The sequence below is a fragment of the Cynocephalus volans genome, chromosome 7 (assembly GCF_027409185.1).
Source record: "Cynocephalus volans isolate mCynVol1 chromosome 7, mCynVol1.pri, whole genome shotgun sequence".
NCBI classification, from domain to species: domain Eukaryota; kingdom Metazoa; phylum Chordata; class Mammalia; order Dermoptera; family Cynocephalidae; genus Cynocephalus; species Cynocephalus volans.
Window position 1 is genome coordinate 16,861,388 of NC_084466.1, and position 12,495 is coordinate 16,873,882.

Below are 12,495 nucleotides of genomic sequence, written 5' to 3' on the forward strand. Positions count from 1 at the left end.
TTGCTATAAACTTCTCTCTTAGAACTGCTTTTGCTGTATCCTGTAGGTTCTCATATGTTATGTTTTCATTTACATTTGCCCCCAGGAATTTTTTAATTTCCTTTTTGATTTCTTCTTTGACTCCCTTGTTTAGAAGCATGTTATTTAATGTATTTTTACAATGTCAAGTGTCCCTTTTGTTGTTGATTTCTATTTTTATTCCATTGTAGTTGGACAAGATAGTTGATATGATTCCAGTTTGTATAAATCTGTTGAGGCTTGTTTTGTGTCCTAACATAAGGTCTATTCTAGAGAATGTTCCATGTGCCACTGAGAAGAATGTGTATTGTGAAGCTGTTGGGTGAAATGTTCTATAAATGTTCATTAGGTCCAGTCAGTGTATAATAGAGATTAATTCTGATGTCTCCTGGTTTTCTGTCTGGATGAGCTATCCTTTGCTGAAAATGGGATATTAGAACCCCCAACTTTTTCTTTTCTTTTTTCTTTGGCAGCTGGCTTTTAAGGGTAAAGTCCCTGACCATTACTGTGTTGAATTTTATCTCTCCCATTAGGTCCAGAAGTAATTGCTTTATAGAGCTTATATAACTGAGTGCTCCAGAGCTGGGTGCATATATGTTTAGAATTGTTATACCCTCTTGTTGAATTGATCCCATTATCATTATATAATGACCTTCCTTATCTTTTTTTACTTTCATTGGCTCGAAGTCTATTTTATCTGATATAGGTAGAGTTACTCCTGCTCTTTGTGGTTTCTATTTGCATGAAATAACTTTTTGTATCCCTTCACTTTCATCCAGTGTTCTTTTCTGGAAGAGAGCTGAGAGCTGCACTGGGGCTCTGTTGAATGTTAGGTGTTCCTTTTCTCTTGCTGCTTTTAGTATTCTCTTCGACTTTGGTTTTTTAATAATTTGATTATGATATGTCTTGTGGTGTGCCTCTTTGGATTGAATTTGATTGGTGACCTTTGAGCTTCCTATATCTGGATGCTGTCATCTTTCTCCATACTTGGGAAATATTTCAGTCATTATTTCCTTGAGTATGCTTTCTAGGTCTCTTCTTTTAAATTCTTCCAGTATACCAGTTATGTGGAGGTCATTTCACTTGAGGGAGTCCCATATTTATTGTATTTATGTTTCATTTTTTCTTATTCTTTTTCTTTTTGCTCCTCTGATTGAATAGCATATGTTCTACTTTCAAACTCACTGATTCTTTCCTTTGTTTGATTAAATCTGCTATCGGAGCTTTCTCTTGAGATTTTCTCTTCAGATAATGTGTTCTTTATATCTAGAATTTCTATTTGGTTTTTTTTTAATTGCTTCTATTCTTTGTCAAGTTTCTCATTCTGCTCTTGAATTATTTTCCAGCTATCACTTGAATTTCTATCTGTATTTTCTTGTGACTCCCTGAACATCTTCAAGTGGGTTATTCTGAATTCTCTGTCAGATGTTTCATAGACCTGCTGTTCTGTTGGGTTTGTTGCTGGTACTTTGTTGGTTTCCTTTGGTAGTGACATTTCTTGTTTTTTTCTTGATCTTGATGATCTTACGTTGATGCCTGGGCATTTGAGGAGACTACTATTTCTTCTATGTTTATAAGTGTTCTTTGGTGGTGTTAAACTTTTACTGGTTAATATCAGAAGTTTGTCTCTGGTCTGTGGGGTTTTTTTATTTCTGTCACCACCACTTAGACTCTGCACTGGGGCTAATGTGCTGTCCTGTTGTTAATCCTCAAATGGGGGAACTTCCTATGGGGACCAGAACTTGAGCTCTGTGCTTGAGCTAACTTGCTGCATTGCTGCTGATTCCCTAGGGAAGGCTTTTGTGCAGATTAGATTTTAACTGTGGGCTACACTTCTAGGTCTTGGCTGTGGAGAAATTCCATCCCCAGACTGTATCTTTCCTGTAAACTGCACCCTCTGCAGTTCTATCACCATGACCGATTTCCACTGAGACCAGCTGCCCATGCTGCACCCCAGTGTTCCCCTCATGGGCCAGCCTCTCACCTGCACTCCAACTGCATTCCATGGGACAGTGCATGTACCTCTCCTCACTATGAGTCTCCGGTCTCTGGGCAGCTTATTTCTTTGATCAGCTGTGGTCCCTCACTCCTACATGTTCCCTGGGGAAACTTACCAGTGCTCCTTCTGGCCTGTGATCTGGTATGGTGTGCTTCAAATCCCCCCTGTCCCTTGCATACTCCAAGCAAGTTTACATGAAGGGTATTGTTGTGGTTTTTGTGGGCTCCTGGAATCTGATCTGTGTGCTGCAGCCACTCCCCACCCCCTACCAGGTTGGCTCAGAATCAGCCAGGGCTCAAAATGATTAGAGTCATCCCTACTCCCTCTCACTGTGGCCTCTCGTACCTTCACAAACTCCGTGGGTCTCTCCTTCTCTTCCCCTAGCTCCAGCAGTCCCAGGATGGCAGTCTGCTTTTTAATAGTTATAAATTTATTTATTACTTGTGTGGAGGAGCAACACTGGGAATTGTCTATTTTGCCATCTTGATGACATCACTGTCTTGATAGATAGTATTTGTTACACCTATAGTCAGGATTAGCTGTTCAGTTGTATGTGACATGTGAAGGTAATCTTTTAAGATTTTGGCTTGAATAGCTGGAATTAATGGTGGTGGATTTTTTTGAGATGGGAAACTCTAAATGAAGAGATTTAGATATGGGAGATCAAGAGTGAAGTTTTGTACTTGTCAAGTTGGAGGTGCCTGTTGGACATTCAAGTGAAGATGTTGAGTTAGCAGTTGAGTAAATGAGTGTAGATAGAACTCAGTGGAAGGCTATAATGTCATTTTTTTTTTCTAGTCGGTCCAGATGAGAGTCACCAACATTATATGATATTAGTCTTAGTGTGTTTTCTGTTGCTTATAACAGAATTCTTGAGATTGGATACTTATAAAGAAGTGAGATTTACTTCTTACATTCCAAAGGCTGGGAAGTCTGACGTTGAGGGGGTGCATCTTGTAAGAGCCTTCTTGGCTAATGGAGACTCTCCACAAAGTCCCAGTGTGGTGTGGGACATCACATGGTGAGAGGGCTGAGTGTGCTAGCTAGGTCTCTCTTTCTCCTCTTATAAAGCCACCAGTCCTACTCCCATGATAACTCATTAATCCATTAACCCATGAATGGATTAATTCATTTATGGGGGCAGAGGCTTCATGACCCAATTACCTCTTAAAGGCCCTACTTTCAATACTGCCACGTCAAGGATTAAGTTTCAATATGAATTTTGGAGAGGAAAACATTCAAATAATCACAGTATTTAAAGCTAGTAAATGAGATTACCTAGAAATTGAGTGGGGGCATGGCAGAGAGCACAACAGAGAGGCTGAAAACTGAGTCTGAGAATATTTCAACATGTAGAGGTACACACAAAAGGGAAGATCCAGTAAAGGAGACAAATGTAACAGCTACTGTGTTAGGAAAATAACCAGGAGCATACAGTAATCCTGGAAGGCAGTTGGAGAAAGTATTTCATGGAGGGAATGATCAACTATGCCAGATGTTTGTGAAGTGAAGCTTTGTATTTAACCATTTTATTTGGTAGGGTGGTCATTAGTAACTTTGATAATAATAGTTTCAGTGGAGTGATAGGTATAAAAGTGAACTAGATTCAAGAGAGAATGGGAAATTAGGAAATAGAGACAGTGAGTATAGGTAGCTTTTTAAAGGAATTTTCCTATACAGGGGAACAGAGAAACAGAGCTATTGATAGTAAGGGACTTGAAATCAAGGAAGGATTTTTAAATTTGGGATATGTCACACTTTCGTATGCTAATGAAAGCAGTCTATCTGAAAAATAACAAAGGATGATGTAGAGAGAGGGGAGTAAAGTAGGAGCAAAGTTCTTGAGTAGATAAGAGGTGCTGGGATCCAGTGCGCAAGTGTGGTGGTCTTAAAAACAGAAATTGTATGTCATTTTAACCAGGGAGAGGTAGAATATTAGGGTAGTTCAAAAAGTTCATGGAAAATAGAATTGAAAGATAATATGAATCTTTCCATGAACTTTTTGAAGCATCGTCATATGTGAGTACAGATGCAGAAGGGTAGATTTAGTTAGGGGTATCAAGATGAAGTATTTCTCTTCTGATTGCTTTCACTTTCAAAAGTCTGGTTGTTAGCTAAGTTACTAGAGTGGGAGTAGGTTCTTAGAGGTGTGAAGAAATGGGAGAAAATGTTCAATATTTTTCTTTATTCTGAGCATAAGAAAGTGAACTAAATGTATTAGTGGAAGGAAAATTTCTGGTCATCACTTGAGGTCAGTGATCATACATTGAAAATGAGACCCATGTTGGGTACATGTGTTTCTCCAGCTGTTTTCCACTGTTTGGGTTCAGTTGCAGTGTAAGCAGAATTGTGTTTAATCGGGGTTGGGATTTTGCCAGGTGAATGTGACTAAGGGGAAGCTAAACATGGGGTTTTAGATACAGTAAAGGACTCTGGTATATAGCTTGGTTAGGAAGAAAGTTATGCTATGGGAAAGATGCTAGACAATGAATAAATGGTAGTCTGTGTACTGAAAGGTCCAGTAAAGTTTGGTCTGGTGATGGGGGCAGGTCAGGATGTTGTGGTCAGAAAGGGGATTATTGAAATGGGGATTTTGGAAATAAGGAGGATCTATGCCTGCACTGTCCAGTACCATAGCTGCTGGCTACATGTGGCTATTTTGTACTTAAAATTACATGAAATTTTAAATTCATTTCCTCAGTCATGTTAGACACATTTAAAGTGTTAAATGTGTCTGTGGCTGCCATACTGGGCAGCTTATGGGAACGTTTATTCCATTGCAGGAGCACCCAGGAACTTTTTAGAAATTCAGAATTTAAGGCCTGATCCTGCTTTTACTGAAGTAGTATCTACATTTTTTGCAAGATACCCAGGTGATTTGTAAGCACATTAAAGTTTGAAAAGTACTGAGAGAGGAGTGTGCTTTAGTACAAATGTATAAAGAACCTATTGGTGGTTTACTTTCTGTGAATGTCCGTATATTTTTTGACACTGACCAAGGGTTACTTTGAGTATTTCAGTATTTAAATACCATATTACTAAATTGATCATCTGGGGTTGGTATAATGGGGCAAGATACAGTATTTCTATTTTTAAACACTATTTTTTTTTTGAGAACACCAAAATGGGGAATACTGAGTTCAGAATTTAATAAATATTTTATTTCTTTACCATCACATTTTATTTAAATTAATGTTCCCTAGCATTTTACTAATTCAGTAATCCCCCTGAAATTCTCAAAGAATAAGAGTGAACTATATCTACTTGTAACAATATTTAAACATATTATAAATGACCTGGCAAAAGAGGATTCTTTTTTTAAAAATGTTTCAAAGTAAAATAATACTTCTAAAATTGGAATTCAATATAATTTCAAATTTTATAGCAATATTATATTAAAGTATGTTTTGTTAAAATGATTTCATATATTTACTGTTCTTGTATTAGTTTCATCATTCTTAACTTGTGTTTTAGGGGATGGATAAGAATGCTTTTGAGAAAAAATATAATACCGTTGGAGTGAATATTTTCCGAACTCACCAGTTGTTCTGTCAAGATGTACTTAAATTGCGTCCTGGGGAAATGGGTATTGTCAGCAATGGGAAAGTAAGTAAAAAAAGGAATTGCTTACTTTTCTGAGTTACACTGTGATACAGTGGGTCTTAAACTTGTTTCTATCACAACACATCTGATGTGATGCACACAGAGGATGGTACTCATGGGCTGGACACACCAGACAGGGCTTAGCATAAATAAAGTGGGCACATGGAATACTCCCTGTCTTCACCCCTTTTTGTGTTTATGATAACAATGAATGCAGGTAAGAAAGAATGTTCTTTATTCATCCAGCTTGTATTTTGTTCTAATACAAGTATTACAACAACTTAGTGCACATTACAACAGTGTAAAAACCACTGTTGTAGTAGGTGTAGTAAGTAATTACATTGTTACATCTTTTTCTTCTTGTACCTTTTGAGTATGTTAAATGCCAATTACAAATTAGATACTTTTGTAAGTTTTGAAGTATAAGGTAGTGTAAATTGCCACATATTTTTAATGTAATCTTTAAAAAGCTTTAGGAAAAAAATCATTCTTATTTCCACCATCCTAATAAACTTTGCTATTAATAGTTTATTGTCTTACCTTCTAACATATGTAGATAACCATTTTATTTTTTTTAATATGTGATTGTTATCTTCTATATATAATACATATATATAATATTCTATATTGTGCTTTTTTACCTTAATATATCATGAACATTTTTATGAGAAGAGTCTTTATAGGCACATACAAAATGGGTGATATCTACGTATTAATATTTTTTTGAGTATGGTAGTCTGATTTTATTTTTTACTAATTGCTTAACTAAAAAAATCTAGTGCTTACGTTTATTAAGAAACAAACTAATGCAGTACGTTTGACATATCTCTGGCTTGAATTATCAAATTTATATTTCTAAATCATCTTCAAAGCTCTAATACACTTTTAATGTTTTCTTTTTTTTCCATATTTTTATGAACTCTGTTCACCTGCATGTCAGACTCAGGTTCATCTGTGTACAGTGCTATTTTACAAATTGGTGACAGCAGTTGCCATTTCTTATTGTAAAAAGTATAAGTGAATGATAGTAAGCTATGTAGACACCTAGAAATGGCATTGCTTTTTCTTTTTAACAGTTTTTTTGGGGGGAGATACAGCTTTTTAAAACAGTTTTAAGGTATATGACTATCTGTGGCTGTGTCAGACATTTTAAGGGATAAAGAGGGAAAAAAATGGGACCTGCTATATCTAGTACCTTGCCTTTTGGTTATACATTAGGGAAAATCTACTCTTTTCTTTGTCATTGTTTAATATAATTCATATAGTGTTATCGATATTAATAACAAGTATGAGTTATAGTTATGTTCAACTTAGTTTTCCTAAAACTATGTTTTCTTCTCACTTTCCTTAAAATTGACAAAAAATATTCAGATATCAATTTCCTATCTACTGTGAACCAAATATTCTTCTAGGTTGGAATGGTATAGCAGTGAACAAATGTTTTTCATGGGACTGATATTTTGGTGGGCAGAGACAGACAACAAATAGCATCTTTACTGTTGTCTGTCTTCATCTTTTTGTGCTGCTGTAACAAAATCCTACAGGCTGGGTAATTTATAAAGAACAGACTTTTATTTCTTACAGTTCTGGAGGTTGAGAAGTCCAAGGTCAGGGCACCAGTATTGGTGTCTGATGAGTGCTAATCTCTGCTTCTAAGATGGCGCCTTTGCTGCTATGTCCTTAGGTGGCAGAAGGACAAGAGAGTGCTTCCTTCATCCTTAAGCTCTTTTATTATAAGGATGCTAATCTCATTCATGAGGGCAGAGCCCTCACTACTTAATCACCTCCCAGAGGCCACACTGTTAATAATACAACATTGGCCATTAAGTTCCAACACATAAAACTTTTCTGTCTTAGTCCATTTTGTGCTGCTATAACAAAATATCTGAGACCAGGTAATTTATAAAGAACAAAAATTTATTCTCTCACGGTTCTGGAGGCTAGAAAGTCCAATATCAAGGCACCAGTATCTGATGTGGGCTTTCTTGCTGCATCCTTACATGGCAGAAGGTGGAAGGGCAAAAAGGGGATGAACACTGTGTTCCCACATAATAGAAGAGCAGAAGAGAGTGAACCCACTCTCACAAGCAGTATTAATCCATTCATTAGGGACGAGTCCTCATGACATAAACATCTGCATTAGGCCTCACCTCCCAACACTTTTGTATTGGGGATTAAGTTTTAGCATGAGTTTTGGAGGAGACAAAACATCCAAACCATAGCACGTTAAGACCATAGCGTTATCATTTAGACAGAGAACCGAAGGAGGTAGGGGAGCAGGTCATGTGAAATATCTGGAACAGGAATGTTCTAGGCAGATATCATTTAGACAGAGAAGCAAAAGAGGTGGAGGAGAAGACCATGTCAAATATCTGGAACAGGAATGTTCCACGCAGAGGGAGTGGTGACTTCAAAGGTCTTGAGATGAGATCATGTCTGAATTCTGTGAATCATGTCTGCTATTCTAGGAATAGGAGGTAGGAAAAGAGTAGACAGGAGAGAAGCTCAGAAAATTAGCTGGGGGCCAGATCATGTAGGATTTTTTATGCAGTTGAAGGACTTCTGCTTTACTGTGAATGAGTTGGGAAGTTCATAGTTCTGGGCAGGAGACTGACATCATGTTTTATTTGGATCATTAATAGCTGTTACCTTGAGAATACACTGAATGAGGTCAGTGAGCCAGTTAGGAAATATAGCAATAGTCCTGGTGAGAGATGATGGTGGCTTGGACCAGAATGGTTCTAGTGGAAGTAGTGAGAAGTGGATGTGGGAAATACTTTGCAGGAAGAGTGAATAGGAATTGTTAATAGACTTGGTGTGGGATGTGAGAGCACTAAGTGACTGGTAGAATAGAGTAAATATATATCAAAGTATGGAAGACTGCAGGATAAGTGGGATTGTTCAGGAGGAGTGAAAAGGGGACAGATAGAGAATTCAGTTCTGGACCTCCAGATAGGCTTGTTGAGTAGGCAATTGACTATAAGAGTTGAATTCAGGGGAAAGATTGGGGCTAGAGATAGATTAAATCAAATTATGTTGACATTTAGTGTTGACTAATGGAAAAGTGTAGTTTTGATTATCTTTTATTTGTGTAGAACTGTGGTTTGAGTAGAAAAGTATAGTGTATCTGAAAATAAATACTGTGGTTTATGAGCTATAGTGTAATACTTATTATAGTGTCTGAAAGTAATACTATAAAGCATAACAATTACAGCAGTTGTAGCAGGTAGTTCTAATTCTGAATCACATAGCTTAATGCTTGAAAAGGTATGATAGTTTAGCATGAATCTTCATTCTGACCCTGCCCAAATGTTTATAGTAGAATTGGAACATATTCAGTGTTAAAATTGTTTATAAATGAGTGACAACTGGGGTGCAATGATGATCTCATAATTTCTTACTGACTCAGCAAATTAAAAATTTATCTTTTTATCTATTTATCTAAATAAAACCCTAAATAATGCTATTGTTACAATTATTTTTATTTTAATCATACAACAGATTCACAAATTGCTGAAAGACATGAGGTAGCAGGGAATAGGATAAGCAATGTCTTTTTGTTGTTGTTTTTGGAGTTTTTTTGGATTCAAATTTTAGTTGCACAATTAATTGTATAATTTCTGTAAGAATTGCTTTCTTCATTTGGACAATAGGAATGGTAATAATCTGTTTTACAGGGTTTTCAGAGAGATTAAATAAACATTTATATGTAAAGCACATGGAACGACCCCAGATACATGGTAAATTTTCAGTAAATATTAACTGCTATTTTCTCTTGAACTATTTGAAGGCTATCATGGAAAATAGTGGGCACATTTGATAGACTTGATTTGTATTACACTAAATTAAAGTCAGTATAGAATCAAGGCCAGTTGATCAGACTTCTGTGAGTGGAAAGAGATTTTTAGCTCAGTATGTGGATGAACATCTAGCAGTTTTCTAAAATTTTAATGAGCTGTCTCATTAAATGAGGTAAAGGTAATGCATTTCTGTTATAGTAGCTACTCTGTATCACTGAGAAATCACACGTTCAAAATGTTATAAAGAAGATTTAAGCACAAGACAGATTTTAATGTACTATTACATGATTTTCGAGTTTAATGTTATTTTTTCCTTTTTCCAACCTGAATATTATGTGACGTTATATTTAAGGTACTTTTTTCCACAAATATTATATTCAATTTTAAGTAGAAGAACTAAGGTGCAGAAGAAAGAAGTTTCTCCTAGCTATCTGATGCTTTGCTTACATAAACGAATAGAGCCAGTTCTCTAGTGAATTTAATCAATAAAGAAAACTAATCTTGGTAATCCCTTAAGAAAATAATTTAAGATTTTAATTTTTTATTCTGAGTTACTAATAAAACTGCCCAAGTCCCTAGAGGTAGTACAGATAAGATTCAGCACTTTCCCAAGCCTGCCTATTAATAATAGTCCAAAAAAATGTAACAGTGAATGTGCTTTCAATGTTACCTTAAAAATTAAATCTTAAGGCAATGAAATATTTATATGTGTTCTTTTAATATTATAGTACTCGTTTTTGTGTATTTTTGAGAGCCCGTGTTTTATATTTAAGATGAAACATGGTATTTGTTTAGTTGAGGTGCAAACATCCCAGCTAAAGTCACCTTTGATATGAGCAAATGAGGATAGAAAGATTCAAGACCTATACTTCAATAATTTTTTGAAAATGTTAATTGGCGAAGCAGATGAAGGGAAAGTGAGAAAATCTGGCTACAACCATTACGTTCTGATCTTTTTAGCAAAAAATATTTTTATTAAATACAATTGTTTCATACATAAGACTGTCAGTCTCACCTTCTACATCAGGACTTTGTGTACATATTATGGTGATTGCATGTATTAACTTCCTTAGAAAATGCTCATGGTATGTGTTGAGCATCCGTAATCTGAAATCTGAAATGCTCCAAAATTTAAAACTTTTGGAGTGCTGGCATGATGCCCAAAGGAAATGCCCATTGGAGTATTTCGGATTTTGGATTTTCAGATTAGGAGTGTTCAGCCAGGACGTATTCTGCAAATATTCAAAAATCCATAAAAATACAAAATCTGGAACATTTCTGGTCCCAAGCATTTGGGATAAGGGATACTCAACCTGTAGGTGGTGGTTGTGATGCAATAGCCATCCTGAGAAATTAGGTATGTGGCAATTTGACAATTTCTCACTCTGTACTTACTGGTTTAAAGCTAAACTAAGTGACCTTGCTGTGTTCCAGACCATTTATATAATATCAGTTCAATGAAGATTGGTTGGTATTGCTATAGTAACTGTGTGATTTGTCTCTTGGTTTTTGCTATTTTGTGGCTTGCTAATATAATAATTAATATTATTAATTATAGTATTATTATGGTATTGTATACTATAATCTGCAGGTCAATATGAAAGTAAATTGAAATTAAGATATTTATGAAATAGAGACAATTGCTTTCATAATTTAATTTAGAATGAAAAGTTCCATGTATTTGGAAGCATCATGGTTTATGTTTCAAAGTAAAACTTTCTTTTTTTTTTTTTTTTTTTAATTTTATTTTCAAAGTAAAACTTTCTAATTGAAATAATTTGCTACTTTTTTATTTTGTTACTTTGGTTTCCATGTTTATGCAAATATTATTCATAATACCAAAGTGAGAAGATGTTTTTCTCTTTGTTTCGTAGTAGACTTAGTAAATGGTGGGATTAATAGCTACCATCTCTTTAATCTCTAATCAATTTTTGCTTAACAAAGAAATATCTGATGAGAAAATATTTTTTCTAAACTGATATCTTCTAGAAGATATACAATAATATAACTGTTTTTATTTTAAGTTCTTAGGACCTTTAAATGAAGATTTCTATGCAGAAGATTTTTATTTGTTGGAAAAGATAACATTTAGTAGTTTATTAGAAGAAATTATAGACATTGTTGAAAATATGGAAATCGACCCAAAGAAGTAAGTATTTAAAATCATAAGAGCAATTCATTTTGGAGTTTGGTATTTTGCACCTGATGTTTTCTTTTTAAGATTAGAAGATGTTTCAAATATGTAGAAAAGTAAAGATATAGTAATAGATGTATAGAAAATATGAAGAAATAAGAAAAGGCATCCATTTACTCACCACCATCAAGCTGTAGATGTTCGTTTTATTTGCCTTGGATCTGACTGTCTCTTTGTTTCTTACCCACCCATCCCAATCTCCTTCCTCATCAAGAGATAATCATTTTCCTAAAGGTTTGTGTGAATGATTCTCATATCTGTGTTTATCCTTTTGCTTCATGTGTAAATGTCCATTATTAGTGTTTATTGTGTTGAATGCCTTGACTTTTTTAGAGAAATGTAGGTCTTCTTTTGCAGTCTTCTTCCTTAGGAGCCATGTTCACGTATATAGAGCCTTTTTTAAGGCATTAATTATAACATGAAATATAAACTTTCTCTTTCAAAAAAATTTATGCATTTTTTTGTCTTGTTTATCTAGCGTGAGTGACTTTGTTATGAAAGTTGATGCCCTTGTCTCCTCTTTGCCCAAGGGTAAATCTCGGTATGATGTTACGTTTCTTAAAGAGAGTTACAGGTAAGAATATACAGTACCTATTTGTGTTTTTTTCTTTCAGTGCATGCTATAATCAATTATTGTTTCCATTTGTTTTCATAATATAGTAAAATTTAAAGTAGAACTAAACGTTTTTTGTTAGATAATGAATGTATTTGACAATATTAGGAAAAGAAATTCCAGTTAGTTATATATTCTAGTAAATAAAGGATGATATATATATAGGATATGAAGTTTCAAGTAAGTTTTACCTAGTATGATTTGTCTTATTCTTAATGTCTTTCTTTCAAGCCCAAGATCATTTGCAATTTTTACAGTATCTTGGGAT

General features: G+C 34.9%; 1 protein-coding gene across 1 annotated transcript in view; it reads left to right on the forward strand.

The window, feature by feature from the left end:
• The window catches only part of UGGT2 (UDP-glucose glycoprotein glucosyltransferase 2), a 187,900-nt gene that overhangs the window by 109,123 nt on the left and 66,282 nt on the right, over positions 1–12,495 (forward strand). The window contains exons 22-24 of the mRNA XM_063101517.1: positions 5,492–5,623; positions 11,445–11,569; positions 12,093–12,188. Coding sequence (XP_062957587.1) covers positions 5,492–5,623; positions 11,445–11,569; positions 12,093–12,188 — 353 coding nt within the window. The remainder of the gene's footprint in view (positions 1–5,491; positions 5,624–11,444; positions 11,570–12,092; positions 12,189–12,495) is intronic.